General features: G+C 33.0%; 1 protein-coding gene across 1 annotated transcript in view; it reads left to right on the forward strand.

Moving 5' to 3' along the window:
• Positions 1-13,724: 13,724 nt before the first annotated feature.
• LOC126777553 (insulin gene enhancer protein ISL-1) overlaps positions 13,725-21,049 on the forward strand; it is a 53,481-nt gene continuing 46,156 nt past the window's right edge. The window contains exon 1 of the mRNA XM_050500611.1: positions 13,725-14,151. Coding sequence (XP_050356568.1) covers positions 14,049-14,151 — 103 coding nt within the window. The 5' untranslated portion in view covers positions 13,725-14,048. The remainder of the gene's footprint in view (positions 14,152-21,049) is intronic.

Raw genomic sequence — 21,049 nt, forward strand, 5'->3', positions numbered from 1 at the left:
ATGTAATTGTCAAAAATTTATAAAGTATGTCTTTTATTATATTCTTGAGTCGTGATGGCCCAGTGGTTAAAATATGCCACGTGTAAAATATGCAACCAACCCGCATCGAAGCAGTGCGGAGTAGGCTCCAAGCCTTCTCATAAAGGACATCATAACCCACCATTGCAACATTTACAAGCTCTTAAATCACTATTTTCACTTTTAATATCCTTTCGTAGGTTGAAGAAATGTGTTCTTTGTCGAATTATTAAAAAAACATACACAATTAAATAAAACAATGTTAAAAACTCACCGAGGAACAAGATCGTAAAACGTCAGTGTTATGCGTCATAACAATAATAATTATAGATATACACACCAATATACCGTATCACCCTATGTCGGTTAACATTTCACAAATGAGATGAAGTGAGTTGTCATGGAATAGCTATAAAAAGTAAAAAAGTAAAGTAACAGCCTGTAAATGTCCCACTGCTGGGCTAAGGCCTCCTCTCCCTATTTGAGGAGAAGGTTTGGAGCTTATTCCACCACGCTGCTCCAATGCGGGTTGGTAGAATACACATGTGGCAGAATTTCGATGAAATTAGACACATGCAAGTTTCCTCACGATGTTTTCCTTCACCGAAAAGCACGAGATGAATTATAAACAGAAATTAAGCACATGAAAATTCAGAGGTGCTTGCCCGGGTTCGAACCCACGTTCATCGGTTAAGATTCACGCGTTCGTACCACTGGGCCATCTCGACTTTCTATATAATATAATAGCTATAAGTAGCAATTAAAAGAATTACCTATAAATAACCCAGTAATGGACAAAGACCTTCCCACCTCGTCAGAAGGCTCGGAGCTTATTCCACGCTTCTCCGAAGCGGATTGAGTACACGTGCTGGTTTCCTCGGGACGTTTGTATTTGTATTTTGAACACAAATTAAGCACATGAAAAGTGAGTGGTGCTTGCGGGACTTGAGGGCTTAAATCTTCAGTGAGGAAAACAAATTCTAGTAATATTCATAAAGACAATAAAGTAAGATTTATAGTCATATCTAATAAATAAGTCCGTGAGAAAGTTAGTATGCCTGTTGCGTTATCTCCTAAACTCGAGATTTCTACAAGGACTCGTTTGTCCATCTCGAGTGCAAGTTATCAGTGGCAGATGTTTTATAAATATTACATAACAGCTTCCTTATATGAGAGATGGATGGCCCAATGGGTATGTGTTTGACAATCCTTAGGGACCGTGGATTCAAATACGGCAAAATATTTTTGTATATTATATGCTTGTGGCTTAATAGATAAAACGCATGGATCTTGGCTGAAGACGTTATTCTTTTCCTAAAAAGTTAAAAGTTCATAAAAAAGTACGAGTTGGAGGACAAGATGAATTATCAACAAAAATTTAAGCACATGAAAATTTAGTCAGTTACTTACTATTTGAACCCGCAATATTCGGTTCTACATGTTCAATCCACTGAACACCTCGGTTTTACATGAATAACAGTTTTAAAACACATATTTTTAACTTAAATAAAATTTATAGACACAACAACGTCACAATTTTATTACAAGTAATAAAAATATACGTTTAAAAATATTCAATAAACATAATACAGATAAAAAAACTCTTAAACAGTCCATAGACAAAGTGGCATTCCAGAGCAGTCCATTTAACGTAAAAAAAAGTTAATCCTTCACACACCAGCGACCTCTGATCCTATTCCGAACACGTACACAATAAGCGTCGAGAACCCCTAATGTTGCCAGATTAGCACATGCCGACAGACGAACCGAGATTTTATATATACACTAGCAAACAACTGCGTATATCCTTGTGTATCTGAGTTATTTTATTTAGATTGAGTTATTTCTAAAACAATCAATATTCCTAATTTCCAATCATATGAAATTTTCAAGATTTTTGCAAATGTGTTGAAATTGTAATCGCACAAGATTGTCATATATTTTACATTAGTTGTTGAATGAAAAATAATATTACGAATATTTGTTTATATTATAATTAACATGTACATTAATAATATTTTTAAATCAATCAAAACAGATTTCTGTAATTTTTTAATGCAATATATATTGAAATTATTTAACTAGATTTCGCCTAGTGACCAAAATTCGACCATAATCGGTAATTACTATTAAAAATTAAGGAAAACATAATTATATAATTTTATGAATATTTTTTCCCCAATTTTTACTACCACTACAGCTTATACAGCTACGAAATAAAAAAAAGTCGTTTCACAAACAGAGGAGATTACGGTAGTTATACTTAGTTTTGTATATATAATATTCGTTGTTTAATAAAACACATCGCCTCGTTTATTTAATGAGTAACATATTATACTGGAGATCTGGAGGTGCATCTCAGATGTCCCATCGGGTTTTAAGAGCAGTGCAGTTTTGTACGCACGTACTTGTGCACTATAATATATTCCGCGTAGTTGGCTAGTCTGTCTTGCTCATGAGAACGGTCGCCTTGACCGAAATCAGTCTTGGAAACAGATAAACAAAAAAATAATTTAAAAGTGATCCAATAAAAGTTTTAATATAAATTCAATTTCATTTAAAGTTTATTCAGACTGTTATTTGAATTAGTTAATCAATCAACATCGTTTATGTGACTGTGGCTTAAGAAAATAAAGAAAGTATATTACATTGCTAACTTAGTTTATATTTTGCATGAAATTTGAGTAGCTCTTTATAAATACACTTATATTGTATATGAGTACTATTGCATTCTCTTGAAAACTGTCAAACCATTTTTTTCTAAATATTGTTGTACCTTATAACACACCAAGAAAATTACAGTAATCAAATTACATTTCACTAACAACAATAATAAGGATATAATCTAAACCCACTGTTCTTGAGCTAGGTATAGGCATTATGATATTTTTTGGTATGATATCTTAAAATATGAGGAAAATATGCTTTATAAGTAATAACGTATACTGAAAAATTCAACTTTGTATCATCATAAACTAATGAAATAAAGTACAAAGAGAGCTTTGCGCAAGTCTTTCTGGGTAGTCACCATACACTTAAAACATGTTCACTTCCAGCAATACTCAGTATTGTTGTGTTCCTGTTTGAAGATTAAGGAACTAATATAACTAATGATAAGCACAAGCTTAATTTCAAGCTAAGTGGTGCAATGACGAGGTAAGGAATGCCTAATATTTTTTATAGTCTACGGACCGTGGCGACCACATACCATCAGGTGGCTCATTTGACAGTTTGTCTATCTTTATCATAAAAAAAGTTAAGTCGTTAGACTTTTACTCAAAAAAAAAAAAAAACATTTCTACAAATATATTTTTTTAATTTGACAATTAAAGTTACTAACAATGTTTACAATAAATTGTCGAAGCTGCAAATGGGCAACACCGTGTAACACAACACCGTACCAGGATCGGATTTACTTAATCCCATCACCGTGGACCGTGAAATCCCCTCCAAGGGACTTTCATTGTGTTTTTTGTCACCTTGGGCTTCTGTTTGGAAACTAGCTGCTGTATATTTTTTTAGTTCAAACATTTTGTTCTATCAAATTGTATGCAAGTGTGTTTTAAAACAAACGAATAGTGTTATGCAAATATTATTTTGTCTTTCGAAAATTCATACGAACTGTCAACGTGTCTCTAATTTGAATAATTAAATATCCCTCACTTGAGGGGCCATTGACTTTTTAAGGCGAAGGTTTGGTGCTAATTTCACCCGCTTTAGTAAGTTTTTGGTTGTGCTCAGTACGTGCCTGGGTTCGAGCATGTGATCTAAAGATCAAAGATGGAAAATTGGGAATATTGATTGTTTTTATAACTAAATTTAAGATCTATATGTCCCATTCTAAGCTATTACGACTACAAAAACTTCCTAATATCATTCATTTTTAATAATATAAAGTGCGGGCGTCCTTTTAAGATTAAGTCAGACCAATCCTTAAAAAAAAAACGTATTAGTCTATCATATCCACACATCTTAAAACCGATATTGTACAAAGAAACGGCGCCAAGCGGAGTGTTAAACGCGTTCTATTTTGACAAAGGAGGTTTTTATATAATCTATGGCCTTTTTAATCTATGATTTTTTCCAGTGAGTTATTGTTCTTTTTATAAATGGCCTTTTTCAAAGATTCATATATATTTTATTTTAAATTTGGAACATTTTATTAAATAATTAATTTTTATTGTTAAATATAATCAGTTTTGAATAATATTAACTTTCTATTTGAGTTTTTATTTTTCCAGGAAAAGTAGTCTATTTTAGTGTTTTCGGTTGTTTGGAAGAAAAACTAAAAAAACACAATAAATATAATAAAAACACAAATAGTATTTTTTTCTGGGTTTCCTCTGCTTCACCTACATCTGGGGACGGAGAAGGGGAGCAGGTGATAAGTTTAATTTTAACATTTATGTTATAATAAGATTTAACCGTTATTATAAAATACTCGTATCTGCCTTCAAAAGTCCCAATGCTGGGCAAAAGCGTCGTCTCCTCTCAAGATCGTAGCTTATTCCACCACGCTGCTCTAATTACACCCTACACATGAAAACTTTATTGTTGCATGGTAACAATGAATTCTATGCCCTGGTCTTGACTATTCATCTCGGTTGAGTACCATTTTTCCATGATATAACTTGTCAGATTGATTAAACTTAAAGATCGATTAATCGAATACGACTATCACCCTTTAACCGTAGATATAGGTATGACCTTGAACCGATGAGCTTTTAAAACTACCCTACACAGAATGGGAAATCTGTTTGAAAAGGGAAGTTTGTTTCTGAATCAATAAAAATGCTCATTTTTTTAAATTTTCGAAACGTTTTTAGTACGTGTAGAAATGAGTAATAATAATATCCTGGGACATTTTTCACACACGGCCATCTGATCCCAAATTAAGCTTGTACAGAGCTTGTGCTATGAAAACCAGACAACTATACTGTACTACATATACTACTTTTCTTTTTGTAAATAAATATATAGATAATTACACCCAGACTCAGGACAAACAGACATGTTGATGCACACATATAACTGTCCTGGGTGGGAATCGAACCCACAACCTTTGGCGTGAAAGGCAAGCATCCACCAACCACGTCAACCGGCTCGTCGAATGAATACTGTCTCTTTCACACATTAAGCTTGTACATTACGACTGACGTGAGCAGTCTTACCGTCTAAGCTTTGTCGGCGAAGTGTCACTGAGTGGGTGAAGTTTTTTTCTTTTGACACGAGTTTCAGCCATTTTGTTCGTCGCTTTGTTGTATGATTTTGGAAACGTGTCGACTGAAGATTTTTTACTTGAAAAATTGTATGATATTGTGTAAGTATAGTGATTGTTGAAAGAGATGCTTAGCTTCTTTTTATTATAGTTTTTGAGATTAAAGTCGTATGGGATATGGATTTAAGGATTATAATCGATTGTCGTAAATATATTATAATAAAAAGCAATATGGCTTACAGTCTATTACTATAAAGTTAAAAGTGAGGCTGATTATGATATTTTCCTTTTTTATAATATAGGATGGTGAGTGGTCACCACCGACGCACTTCCAATACGTCAACAAACATGGGAACTAATATGTTATGTCCTTTGCGCCTGTAGTCACACTGGTTCGCTTACTTTTACCCTGCTGGGGTGCCGCTAGCCGTACCCTGTTGGGGTGCTTGCTTGGGTTTGAATTCGCAATCATATTAAGATTCACATGTCCTAGCAACTGGGCCATCTCGGCTCAATAATATTATTGTTTATAACGAAATATAATTATTAATCGATAATTAATTAATATTCGAATAACGGACGTTGGCTTTATTATATATTATTGTTTTATTTACTGGAACAAAAAAAAGGAAATGGGCTTCATATTAAGTGTTCACTTCAGTTGATGAATATTTGCCCTGCCTGAAATATTCGCCATACATTAGATAACCAAGTGGCATTTGTTGCCAAGCTGGTACAAGCTTTGAGACCAATGCTATAACAGCTAACTATTCACATATATATTGTGTTATATAGCACATTATTTAATTGGTACCAAATACCTATTTCTTCTTCTTCTTCTTCATGTGCTTTATTACTGAAGGTCGTGCTTGTCCTGAAATGCTTTCACCGATGTGTCGACTAGCTTCCTCCATAACATTCTCGTCTTCGGCTTGTCTCAGGGCAGTCGGAATATTGGGTCCCGTTATATTTTGGATCAGGTCGGACCAGCGGGTAGGTAATCGACTGCACAATCCTTTGTCAACAAGTTTATACAGAATGTCTGGTTGTCTCCGAGAAATATGGCCAAAATAACAAATAAAAACCTGTTTAGTGAACAACAAAAACACGAAATTCACTCTTGTCACAACAATAGTCTGAATTTAAAGCAGATAAAACTGCGAAGCGTAGCTACTTATACAGTATACTTCGCTACCAATCATCATGGAATTTTGCATACGACGTGTATGCAAAATCTCATGATGATAAGAAGACGAAAACTAGTATAACACTAATATTAACAAATATAGAGCATTACACAAGAATATGTGGATGACAAAAAAGGGTGGAGTGAGCGTCCTAGTATTCATACATGACATAATATAAATTTAAACAAGTGCGGCTATTCTGTATGAACATACTCGAAACTCATCGCGACCACGGTCGTGAAATGTCAAATAGTGATATGCGACATTGACCATAATAATCATAACAATTCAAGGATATACGCATCAAAATGGTATATCACAATATGTCGTTAGTCAACATTTCATGCGTGAGTAATAATGTTCTAACAGAATATAATTGCTGTCGACGATTCAAAAGTACATACAAGTACTTCACAAAAGAATGTTTTGATTTTGAGTAAATGAAGTTTTCTCTCTGAAGGTCTAATAAAGACATTCAAAAGCCTAAAAATGTTTATTCTTACTAATTGACAAGAGAATCACGATCGCTCTTATTTAAACGATACACATATTTACAGTTATATTAGAACATTTATGTAAACAACCAAATGTACTTTGTTCGGTTCGTCAAACAATGTGCTAATCGTGAGTTCAGTATTCTGGTTCTTTCTGAATGAATATAAGTGGTAGCCGAGATGGCCTAGTGGTAAGAACGCGTGAATCTTAACTAATGATCGTGTGTTCAAACCCGGGCAAGCACCACTGAATTTTCACATGTTTAATTTGTGTTATAATTCATCTCGTATTTGACGGTGACGGAAGACATCGTGCGGAAACCTGCTTGTGTCTAATTTCACTGAAATTCTGCCAAATGTGTATTCTACCAAGCCGCATTGGAGAAACGTGGTGGAATAAGCTCCAAAAATTCTCCTCAAAAAGGGAGAGGAGGTCTTAGCCCAGCAATGGGACATTCACAGGCTGTTACTGTACTGTACTAATTGTAAGTGAATGATTACTTGAATGGTTTAATGAGCTTTTGCTTTTCATTTTATTATGTAATAAACAAGATTATAATCTTGGATTTATCTAAATAAGACAGACAATGTACTAATTGTGAGACGCTTGTCAGTCAGTTCTGTGTTCTCGTTCTTTCTGAGTGAATGCGAGTGAATGAGTAGTTGAATGGTTTAGATTATATCACGATAAGAATGAACATTTTTGATAAACATGAATGAGGCATTAAGTACATAATGATAAACATATGGTTTTCATTATAATCTGCTTATTTTTCCGAATTTAATTTGTGTGCTGTTTGTTTTACATTTTCACGAATAAATTGTAGCTTGTAGGAATCAAAGACATAGTATCCCTTACAGGTTAAATTTATCTTTTTATCAATTTCAAAGCACATTTACGGCTACATATCGCGGAGTCAATACTATAAAGCAAATCGTGTAAGGCTCTAATCAAATAACATGTGCTTCGGTAACTAGATCGACGAATGTTCAAACAACATATTGAGGTACTTCTACAAAGACATACCGACAATACATCAATATAATAATATCAATATACTATATATATATAATAATAATAATACTTATTATAAAAATCGATTCAAAGATATATCTGCCCTTACCCATAATTTAAAAAAATATATACAATCATTCAAAATACATACTTTATACAAGCACTATTAAATTTCGGTTCTTCAAGATAAACTGACTGTGAGTCTAGTCAAAGAATAATCAGAAAGATACTGAGTAGTTACTTATTTTCATCAACCATGTACTTACATGGTCCATTATCATATACAATTGCACTTAAATATCCTGCATAGAATATAAGCGAGCATTTTCAGTAAAAGTGTGTGAGCCAGTTTAATTACTGGTGGTAGGGCTTTGTGCAAGCTCGTGTGGATAGGTACCACCCACTCATCAGATATTCTACCGCAAAACAGCAGTGCTTGATATTGTTGTGTTCCGGTTTGAAGAGTGAGTGAGGCAGCGTGATTACAAGGGACATAACAGCTTAGTTTCCAAGGTTGGTGGCGCATTGGCGATGTAAGCGATGGTTAACATTTCTAACAATGCCAATGCCTATGGGCGTTGGTGACCACTTACCACCAGGTGGCCCATATGCTCGTCCGCCTTCCTATTAAAAAAAATAAAATAAATTATGTAATTTACACTTCTTGTTTTCATCCGTCCGCCTACCTAATCTATAAAAAATACGAGCAAGAAAGCGCTAAGATAACACACTCATGTTGCATGGGTGACTTACCACCAGGTGGTATCATTATTTTTCTCTGTGTTATATTAATCTAAACGCAAAAAGTATAAAAAGCTAATACTTGTCTCAAATAAATATCGAATTTGCAACGCAGTAGAAGTTTTGCAACTGAATCACAGGTCACTATTTTACTACTAGGTCAAAACAAATGAAGTAGCCGAATCAATAAGTCGGTTTTATTCCCGGTTTCCGGTCCGGTTCTACCCTCGCTTCCGTCCGGTACTGTCCGGGGGTCATGAGATTAATTTCTTTGTTTTCGACACAATGGGTAGACTCTCGTTAATTATTTTATTCCATTTAATAAATTCAGAGTTATATAATTTCACATACCAGACTGTGAAGAAATCAAATCAAATATGTTTAAGTCATTTAACTTTACAAAACGTAAAAGGTTTTTTAATCGTTAATATTTCAAAAATGAAAATTTTTATTTTATGTTTGTTTGTATTTACAAAAATATATCTTTTTTAAGGTTTTTAATCTATAGATTTAAAAAAAATTCTATGATATATGGCTTTTTATCTCCGGGAAAAAAACCAGTAGTATCTACCTATTATTTTCACAAATTACGTCACATAATATCAATTATTTTTATATATAAATATTAGTTAAAATAAAAAACATGTATAGTGTACAAGACACGAGTTATACTTTTCGTATATTTATTAATTTTTAAAACCAAAACTATAAGTAAATAGGAAAAATAAGACATATTACCTTTTGAATTAACTTAGCATATAAGAATTTATCTCTAACTTTTTACTAATCTAAAGTAACCTAGCGAAAATCCCTATCAGTGACATTCCGACATGTGCGATCTTTTTAAGGGCTCTTACAACTTCCTTCCTAATTAATATCGATCAATTTTAGCTTCTATTGCATTAAAATAAGAACTATTTTATACTTTCAATTTTTAATTATACATCTGCTAAGATAATTTTATTATCTGTGCCTTATTTTATCTGCCTAATGACGTGGCAGAAAGCATTTGGCGCCGTTTTTTTTTCTTTTTTTTTTGCAAACCTCACACAAAGTTGACAATGTCATTAGAGGTAGATTAATGATTCATTCTTTTACAAAAAAAGTAACAAAACATTGTGCAATAAAATTAGAGAACCGTTAAATAAAATACGCACCTATATAAAGATATTTTGTAATTCCATAGAAAGTTCCCATTGTGTTTTTCAGTTGAGAAATTCTCAGCCAGTTAAGAGTAAAGCCGACATCTTAGCCTGAACTTTTAACGGTAGTGTCTGATTTGCTATCCCATCGGATTATGAGGGTGAAGGAATAGGCAGTGTACTTATGATTGCACAAACACCTGTGCACTATAGTGCACTATAATGTGTCCTGCGCAGTTGTTTATATCCATATAGGACATAATCATTTTGTAATATGGAGTATAAACATTTATAAGAAAAGTTATTTAATAGTAGGTATTCATGTAAATGGTTGACACCCCTCTTTTCGCTGTAATGTAGCCGGTAAATGTCCCCCTTCTAGGCTAAGACCCCCCTTTTTTTGAGGAGAATATTTAAAACTGGCTCCACCACGGAGCTCCAATGCTGGTTGGAGGACCACATGACAGATTTTGCCACAAGCAGGTTTCCTTATAATGTTTGCCTTCACCGTTAAGCACGAGACGAATAATAAACACAAAACAATCACATTAAAATTCAGTGGTGCTTGCCTAATTTGAACTCGGAATCATCGGTTAAGATTTTCGTCTTCTAATCTTTTTTTTATAGAATAGGAAGAAAAAAGAAATAATAGATATGGGCCTGATGGTAAGTGGTCACCAACGCCCATGTTATATATTATATCATGTTTGTTTCTCTTTGTTTTTAGTATTTATAGTAAGGTTCCTTTCGCGAAGTTTTAATGATTATAACTCATTTTACACGGACCTTATTGCTATTGAGTTTTATCGTCAAAGATGTAGTTTGATGATGAAAATAAAAAACTAGAATAATTTATTGTCGACAGGGTGCGGAACGGACGTACGCGAAGCAGGCGCTTCGTACCGCTCTCGGAAAAAGCGTATGCGGCTCCCGAGCTGAATTCTGCATGCTCTTCGCTAAGGGGGCGTCTCTAGGACAATGCGGGGACTTCGTACGAGCTGCAAGGACGGCTCACCTGCTACGAGCTATCGCTGAGATGGATCTCAGATTGTGCAGGTGAGACGACTAAACTTTTTTTACTTTTTTTATAGTATAGGTAGGCGGATGAGCATATGGTACCTGATGGTAAGTGGTCATCAACGCCCATAGACATTGACATTGTAAGAAATGTTAACCATCGCTTACATCACCAATGCGCCACCAACCTTAGGAACTAAGATGTTTTGTCCCTTGTGCCTGTAGTTACACTGGCTCACTCACCCTTCAAACCGGAACACAACAATACCAAGTACTGCTGTTTTGCGGTAGAATGTCTGATGAGTGGGTGGTACCTACCCAGACGAGCTCGCACAAAGCTCTACCACCAGTACCTAATATCGGTAACATTGTATATTAAGACATTTTAATAAAGGATTAAATATACGTACTCTATATATACAAATAAATAAAATTGCAGTGTCCGTCTGTGATAAAAATAAATGCTTCTTCTTAAGTTAATATACAAAAACAACATTACTATTTACTACACTTACTATGTACGTAATAATTTTACTGTTTTATATGTACATTGAAATATGCATTATGTAATAAAATTGCAGATTTTAAAAGATTTTCGTTACAAATTGATTTCCACGCTAGCGAAGTGGCTTTTGCTAGTTAATAAACGAGAACCTTAAAAATGTGTAGTGTACCTATCTTTTGAGAATTTTTTAAAAAAGAAAAAGAATAAGATTCGGTTATTTGGCCCAATTAAGTGGCCCAATTAACAGTTTTTAAGTGGAAACTTGATTGCTGTGTGATCGAGTTAATTTGTTGTATAATGTATGTGGTGTTTGTTTCCCAAATATAATAAAAAAAAATTTATCCGATCCAATTTCGTAATAAGTTAATTTTAACCACAAACAAAAACTTCTCCTACTCTCTAGTTCTACAAAATTCATAATTTCCAGCATTTTTTCCAATGCATAAATTTTCAAGATAAACAAAAATTTAACTGTATTTGATGGAATCTGTAATTGAAAAGGTGAACATAAAAATGGTATATAAAAATCAATTCACTAAATTAATTTCAGCAAGAATTCAAATATATAATCAATCAATCAACAGCCAATCGTTGTCCACTGCTGAACATAGGCCTCTCCCAAGGTGCGCCAAAGCTCCTGTCCTCCGCCTTCCGCATCCAGTTGGTGCCCGCCACCTTCTTAAGGTCGTCGGTCCAGCTGGCTGGAGGGTAATATATAATGGTACCTACTAAGTATCTATAGTTTTTTTAGCCAAGAATACTTTATTTTTAGCTTAAGTACAATATACGAAGACCATTTAATCCTTACTCGCTGTTGTTTGATAGTAAAATAGTTATGTTAATATTGAATACATTTTTTTTTGTTAGTCACTTTTTTAATTTATGGCATTTGTCAAACGCCGTTCTCGATTAGGTACATATTTTAAGTCATTTGAAATGTAGATAATCACTACATATCTGAATACAAATTGTAAGTCGTAATAAATAGATAAAAATAATGCTCACACACTACAATAAACATGTAGGCCTACAAGGCACCGGCCTAGGGGCCAGCCGGTCTAGGAGCCCCTAGTGGTAAGAACGCGTGAATCTTAACCGATGATCGTGGGTTCAAACCCGGGCAAGCAACACTGAATTTTCATGTGCTTAATTTGTGATTACAATTCATCTCGTGCTATACGGTGAAGGAAAAAATCGTGAGTAAACCTGCATGTGTCTAATTACACTGAAATTCTGCCACATGTGTATTCCACCAACCCGCATTGGAGCAACGTTGTGGAATAAGCATACCTTCTCCTCAAAAAGGGAGAGGAGGCCTTAGCCCAGCAGTGGGACATTCACAGGCTGTTACTGTTACTGTAGTATATTATACTATGATACATATACCAAGTTTGGATTATAATATAATAATTAAGTACCATTGAGTTGATCTTCGCTTAATCAGTCATATAATATTAAGAATAATATTTATTTCATTATTAAAAATGTAACCACTGCAAGTATTTCAACTGTCTTGAAGTTATCAATGCTCTGTTTTCTATAAACAAAATAAAAAAATCACAGAACACATAAAAAAATATTATAAGTATGTGTGTATAATATATGTGTCTAGTTGCAGGCGCACTTACTCAAGTGTAGGTGTAGGGTAGGTATCTCTACATAAGCTCTTTTTGTCTCTAGTTACGAGTTTAGCTCTATCAATTTAACATGAATACATGAAAATACAGATAATGTAACATAAGTTTTTTTTTATGCTTTCAATTACCTTAGAGTAACTAAGCATGAATATTCATATTTGTGTCCTATGAATTTAGAAAAAAAAAAGATAAAAATCATCTATTAACACGAGGTGGTTTAAAAGATAACGTAATTATTACTTTTATTTACTTAAACATTGAAATACGTATAATAAATTCACTTGCTACGATAAAAAAAAATTAAAAGAAAAAAAAAAACGCAAAATTAAATATATGATCACGTTTAATGCGCGTTTTAGATAAATAAACAAATGTACAATTACAAAACATTCGTCCACAGAACACGGGCAACACGCTTAAAAACTCTAAAGATTAACACGACTAGATTAACACGGTAAGAAAAAAGAGACCACGGATCAAAACCATAAATCATGCTCATTATATTCGAACAGGATTATTTTTTACCGAAGAAAATGTTCAAAAAAGCATCAAAAGGCTATAAGGGGGGCGCCATTTTGTGAGGGCAACGTCGATTAGGGCGGGAAAATGGGAAGCTAACGACGTATCGCGAGCCGACGTTTCGAAAGGCGTTCTAAAATTTGACCAATCCCGACGAAGGGCACTCTGCTCATGCGCTTTGGCGTCGATCCATAGAATTATAGATATAATACGGCAGTGTGGGCTTGGCCTCTGCCGTGGCGAGATGTGTGTGTACTGGCACAGACAGTTTTTTTTGTAAAAAATAATATGCCGAAGTGCCTAATGACCGAGTGCGTTTTTCTTTAATAAATTACAGTGTAATTTTTATTTTGTGATAGAACATATGTGTTACGTTTCGAACTGCTTTAGGTGTTTTTAAGTAATATCTTTTTTAAATAAATTTAACAACAAAATAAAACAGAAAATTAAAAAAAATATATATCTAATTAGAGAACGTCAATCGATTGAGCATAGAACGCGCACGGCTCGGTCGTGGAGCGTGATACATCACGGGGACAGTGACCATCATCAGTGATGGTGATGGCCAGCGGCGGTGGCGGGCTGGTGCAGTCCCCGCCAGACATGTTGCACCATCACACAATCATGGACACGTCGTCTCATGTCGAAATGATGCCCAGTGAGTTAACTCTTTATATTTTTTTATATATCTACTTTTTCTATCTACCAATGCATTATTAGAGTGAAGTTTAAGGACTATTTAAAAAAAAAAACAAAATTAGGTACGAATTTTAAAAATAATACTTATATCATGCTCATTAATATCGTTGACAAAGATGAATGCTGTTAAGCCATAGATACAAAAACAGCAGTGACAATTATAAAAAAATCCTAGTTTTTTTTTTCTAAAGTAGTAGCAGTAAGCGACATACTATTGAAGACTAGTAAAAACAAATGGAAGAATAATTATTTGATAGAAACAGGTGTGTTGAATTGAAGGTGTATTTATATTAGAAAATGTATTTTTTTGTAATTTATTAATATCAAACTACTTTATATTTTTTTATTTTTTTTTTTAAACTATTCATAACATCAACTTTTTGTCAGTGGACTCTTGGAGGCCTTTAAAAATTTTCGTAATTCAAATACTCTTACAATCTTTTTAATAGAATGAGAGAAAAAATATGACAAAACCATGAATTAGATAAAGCAGGAACAAGGTTATAATATTTAACTTAGGTTTATTATTATTACGTACGATGTTTTGTTGCTTATCTACTATAAATAAATAAATAGATTTTAATTGAAAATTACTTTTTTTATATTTTTATTTTTATAATATAAGTAGGCGGACAAGCATATGAGCCACCTGATGGTAAGTGGCCACCAACGTCCATAGACATTGGCATCGTAAGAAATGTTAACCATCGCTTACATAACCAATGCGCCACCAACCTTGGGAACTAAGATGTTTTGTCCCTCGTGCCTGTAATTACACTGGCTCACTCACCCTTCAAACCAGAACATAACTATACTGAGTACTGCTATTTTCCGGTAGAATATTTGATGATATATCCTATCCAGACGTGCTTGCACAAAGCCCTACCACCAGTTAAACTTAACAATTAAATCAGTATGTTAATTTATTAACATCACATACAATCGTACCTAAACATTTTTATTATTTTTTATAAATGGAGGGAAAAAACGGACAGTTTTGAAATATGAATCATCAAATTATTTCTGAGATGAAATGTTTCAAGGAAATTCTAATTGTTCTTAGCACATTTAGAGTATTAGAAATAAATCTTTAATTATATAATTCAATAATTGTCTATAGATATTTATTTACAATAAATAAAAAAATATATTATATTTGTTTTTTTTTTTTAAATATTGAATCTGGTAAAATTATTTAAGCACTAATATATTTCAATTATTTTTTATTGGCTTTTAAAAAATACACAACAAAATGATCTTTAAAAAAATTTTTTAGCGTTTGTAAAATTTAAATTTAGAACAATCTTTGAACTTTCTTCAGTATATTAATCTTAAATAAAACGTATAATTTAATCATATCATCCTGAATTTAACCAATAAATGCGTAAGGGGAGGCCTTGATTGATTTATAAATCGCGGGGAGGAATCAACCCCGGCGTTATTTTTGCTAATGCAAGCGAGACCGGCCATTAGAGGGTTGGGAGATTTATTATAGTTACTTTGATGTTGGGTTGAAATCGAGCAGACGGGAAATAATCCATTGCTAAACCGTACAGTGGAAGGATTCGGGCCACCAGGTACCACGTGATTTGGGGTTACTTGTGTTACCAGGTACTGGGCAAAATTGTTTAAAGATGGGATACAACAAAACTATTTCAATTTTTGTTAGCTGATAAATAAATGCAATTGGAAGACATTATTTCGTCACGATTTTATTTAATGTAAATAAGTCATTAAATATATTTAATGGATTAATTAAGTATTTAAATTTGAAATTACCGTTACGTTGAACACATAGGTTTAATTTTTTTAAGTTTTATTTATGAAAATCAAAATACTATATTTAAATTTACAACAAAAAACTTATAGTGAGCCAGTGTAACGGACATAACATCTTATTTCCCAAGTTTGGAGGCGCAATGGTGATGTGAGGAATGCTTAGTATTTCTTACAACGCCAATGTCTTAGAGCAGTGCTTACCACTTACCATCAGGTTACCCATCCGTCTGTCTACTTATCTATATTATACAAGAAAATACTTTCTGATAAGTAAAATATTTTTTTTATTACGTATGATTCAATTCATATTATATAATATATCTTATAAAATACCTATAATTCGGAATATACATTCTACCGAAATAACTGACAAAAAGCTCTGAACATATATATCATAAAATATATAATTTTCTATATATCAAATACATTGTTTTTATAATTTAAACAAGAATGAAAAGTTCAATTAATACACACACCTTCTTTAAACACATTCCTCTTTGAGTACATGCATGAAGCTAGATTATATTATACACAATACACAAGAGTGTGAAAATTTTCAGATCAATCGTTTAACTGGAACTGATTTGAAATTCAGTTGCTAGATTATTTGATTAACACAATAATATGTTAAATTAATAAGAACTTATATTTACAAAACTTATGAACGCGATATTTTATATAATAATTTGAAATATTACTTAAAATATAAAGTTACAAACCTCAAAGGGAATGGTGCTTTAACAAAAATGCACAAAGACAAACATACGCTTGCCTTTAGCGAGGTTTATTGTACGCACTAAGTAGCAGGACAAACACACAGCTTAACGGCTATTTTTAGATTTAACTCGTTTGAAGACTTGCATAGTATTGACTCGTGCTTATAGAAAATCTATCTACAGAATGTTTTATTTAATCTGTGGTGATTATTAGTCATCTATGTATATTTATTTTTTAATCTGTTTTTTTTTTATTTTTTATTTATGTAACAATTATTTCAAACACATTTAAATTATTTACAATTATTGTTATTTTCCAAAAATGTAAGTATTACGCCCAATTATTTTATGTTGTTTAATTTATATGTTTAAAAATTATTTCGAATATTAAAAACAAATACTAAAAAAGAGTTTGTATATGTCACAATACTTGTGACATTTTGCTTGTAAAAAAAATAAAGAAAAAGGTTTTACGCTCAATGAATTTATCAATGCAATTTAGTCTGTTCTATGCGAAGACTCTCACACGAATGTGATTTGTACTGAGAACTTGCAATAAGTTTACATATTTTAATAAACTACCTATAATAACTTACAAATATTATCAATCTATAAAAAGTATTCATTTATATTAATATTAAAATTATTATAATAAATACTTATCTGGATCTTAATATTTTCTGATTATTTGGGTACCCTTTTTTTAATTTTATTATTAAATTATAAGGATAAAAAACTGTTAATTATATTACCTACAATAATATTCAAATGCCTCCTGTCCACATATCTAAATGTAATCTTTAAATAACTGGTAACATTTACCAAGTAATTAATTAAAATACTTTGCAATATTTAAGCTTTATGAGGTAACATACAAATACATTGGATTAATGTTCTACCTTCCTTACCCTATTCCTGATTAAAAATACCTAAAGATAACATAACTTTAAACGAATACCAAATTATTTATTACATTATATCCTAATTGGTATTTTTTATAGGATAAAAAGGTATTCGTGCGTTTATCTGTTCTACCCTATACCTGGTCCTCATAAAGCGAGACCACCAGGGCAAGTTTTATTGGTGCGAAGTCGGTAGCGTTCACACCTACCTCCTAAACATTTGCCCCTGCCGCCAACACAAAAAAATACTACGGGAAAATGCGTACTGTGCTTGTGAATAAAATTTTACTTATTTAAAAAAATACTATATATTTTAATTTTTTTTTAAACATTTTTTCAATTTTATAAACATATTAATTATATTCCTCAAAAAGTTATTACATATTGACCCATAAACACCTATAAACTGATTTAATTACTAGTTAATCTTACTCTTAGGTAAATAGTAAAAGAAATACCGATGGTAGAGCTTTGTGCAAGCACGTCTGGGTAGGTACCACCCACTCATCAGATATTCTACCGCAAAACAGCAGTACTTGGTATTGTTGTGTTCCGGTTTGAAGGGTGAGTTAGCCAGTGTAATTACAGGCACATGGGACATAACATCTTAGTTCTCAATGTTGGTGGCGCATTGATGATGTAAACGATGGTTCACATTTCTTACAATGCCAATGTCTATGGGCATTGGTGACCACTTACGATCAGGTGGCCCATATGCTCGACCGCCTTCCTATTCTATAAAAAAAAAGTAAATAAAGTAATTTCAATGCAAATTTTATTAGCGTGTTGTTTTATTATTTACTTCAAAATTAGACCATACATAGCCGTCAAAGAATCTCGTTTCCTTATATCCCCAAATTATTAGGATCGTTCCTAATTTGCATGTAATGTAATAATTTGCATACTACGATTATTTAACAATTGTCATATTGTATTACTTAAAACTCTATACAATATTTTCGATAAAGCCGTTATTACCAACATTTTTTATAACGTAGTTTAACGTGTTCACGTATCTGTGTGTCTGTCTGTGGCATCGTAGCTCCCAAACGAGTGGATTTTGATGTGGTTTTTTTCTGATTAAAGCCGATGTGATCGAGATGGTTTTTAGCTATAAATTATGAATGCCTTGTTTAGACGTTTTAAGATCATCAGCTCATTTTCTACTTTTTTTAAATATTTTCTAAATGATTTTAATATTAATAATGTACATTTATTTTTCATCTGTAGTTAGAAAAATTAAAAACAATTTTATATAATTTGATAGAAACTTGCCGATGTCAATGGTAAGTCACGTGTCGGCATCTATGATCACCGCATTACCAATTTACGCCTTATAGCCGGAAATCACTTCGGTCTGCGTCTAAGCGGAGGTGAAGACACGTATTTACATATTTTTTTTTAAATCTATAACTAAGGATCGAGCTAGAGATCGGATATTTTTTTCTAATCAACTCGAGCTTAAAAAAGTTAATTTTATAATCAGAATAAAAGTTACTTTGAGCTACTTTAAATTACATATACAATTAAAAAGCCGAGATGGCCCTGTGGTAAGAACGCGTGAATCTTAACTGATGATCGTGGGTTCAAACCCGGGCAAGCACCACTGAATTTTCATGTGCTTAATTTGTGATTATAATTCATCTCGTGCTTTACGGTGAAGGAAAACATCGTGAGGAAACCTGCATGTGTCTAATTTCACTGAAGTTCTGCCACATGTGAATTCTACCAACCCGCATTGGAGCAGCGTGGTGGAATAAGCTCCAAACCTTCTCCTCAAAAAGAGGAGAGGAGGCCTTTAGCCCAGCAGTGCGACATTCACAGGCTGTTACGGTACGGTACGGTACTTTAAATTACTATATAAATATAAAATATGACGATTTCTGTCAAATCAAATTAAAGTTATACTTTATTCGAACAGATTAATATAATTTGAAGCCATCATAAGTACAGAAATTCATTCCTCCCAGTAAGAATCGGCAAGAAGCTCAGTACCTTCTCATTTTCATTTCATGGCAATTAAATTTATATAAAAATATGGAAAAAAAGTTAAGCTATATACCTAACTACTAAAATTAAGCATATACTTAGTTTATTTATTGATAAATATCAAATGATATATAGCATTGTGTTTTATTAACGATTGTAAAATAAAAGGTAATAAAACATTTAATTATTGCTCCATTAAAATATATCTCGAATAATATTAAAAACTGACTGCCGCGTTGGTCCAGTGGCTATATATGGCCGCAGACCTCGAGTTTGGATTTAAGCCCCAGGTTGGGCCGATAAAAAATTATTGGGTTTTTCTATCGAAGAATGTCAGTAGGAGCCCAGAGTCTGGAAGCGGGAATTGTATACATTCCCGTGCCTCGGAAATCACATAAAGCCGTTGTTTCCGCGCATGAACTCTTTCCGGTCGTGTCGGATTGCCGTCCCATCGGATTATGAGAGTGCCCCTGTGTTTGCACACACACTTGTGCACTATAATATGACCTGCGCAGTTGGCTAATCTCCCTTGAGATTGGCTGCCGCGGAGGAAGTCAGTCCGGATCATCATCATATTTAATATAAAAAAATATTGCCAAAAAAACTGTTCCAAATATATACATTTACATATGTTTTCCATAACGATTATGTACGACTATTGAGCGAACACTAGCTTACTAAATTGCCGAAGATGTGGCCGCTACAGGTAACGCTAGACAATAATATTGTTTTTTAAATTTTGTCTCTTATCATAACAAAGAGCATTGCGCGTGCCGAAGGCTGCGTTCACAGGATTAGGCAATGTTTTAGAATCAAAATTGTTACATTAATAAAAACTTACATAAACCGAGACGGTTCAGTGGTTATAAAACGTAAAAACAAGATTACGGGTTCAGATCCGGACTTTGCGACTTTGCTTTTATGTGCTTAAATTGATTTTTATAATTGCTCAGTGCTGAATGAAACCTGAAATATCGGATGAAATTCTGCCACATGTGCATCTAATCCGCATTGGAACATATACACATACACAAAAGCCTTTCCATAGCAATGGAATAGTTGTTAATCCAGGCTTTTACGTTTTTATTAAAAATATTCAACGCCCTTCCGACCGACCCAATCGCGTGGCAGAGTTAATAAATAATTGCAAATGATTACTAAAATTATCAATGAGAAAATAGTTGACTGTCTGTATTTTTGTTACGCTTTCACAGCTGAACTACTGAATTGATTTTAATGAAATCTATATCCTTATATAGGCTAGTTTTTTTTTACATAATCCCTCCCACTAATACGCGTTAGAAAATTAGTATAAATACACATGTTTATATACTTATGTGAAGAGGAATACGAACTCGTAATCGTCGATTAACATTCGCGACTTCTAACCATTGAGTTATCACGGCTCATTATTTTATATTTACCACCTACAAGATTTTAATAAAAGCTTTTTATAAGGTTTTATTTTTTT

The sequence above is a fragment of the Nymphalis io genome, chromosome 23 (genome assembly GCF_905147045.1).
Source record: "Nymphalis io chromosome 23, ilAglIoxx1.1, whole genome shotgun sequence".
Lineage (NCBI taxonomy): Eukaryota > Metazoa > Arthropoda > Insecta > Lepidoptera > Nymphalidae > Nymphalis > Nymphalis io.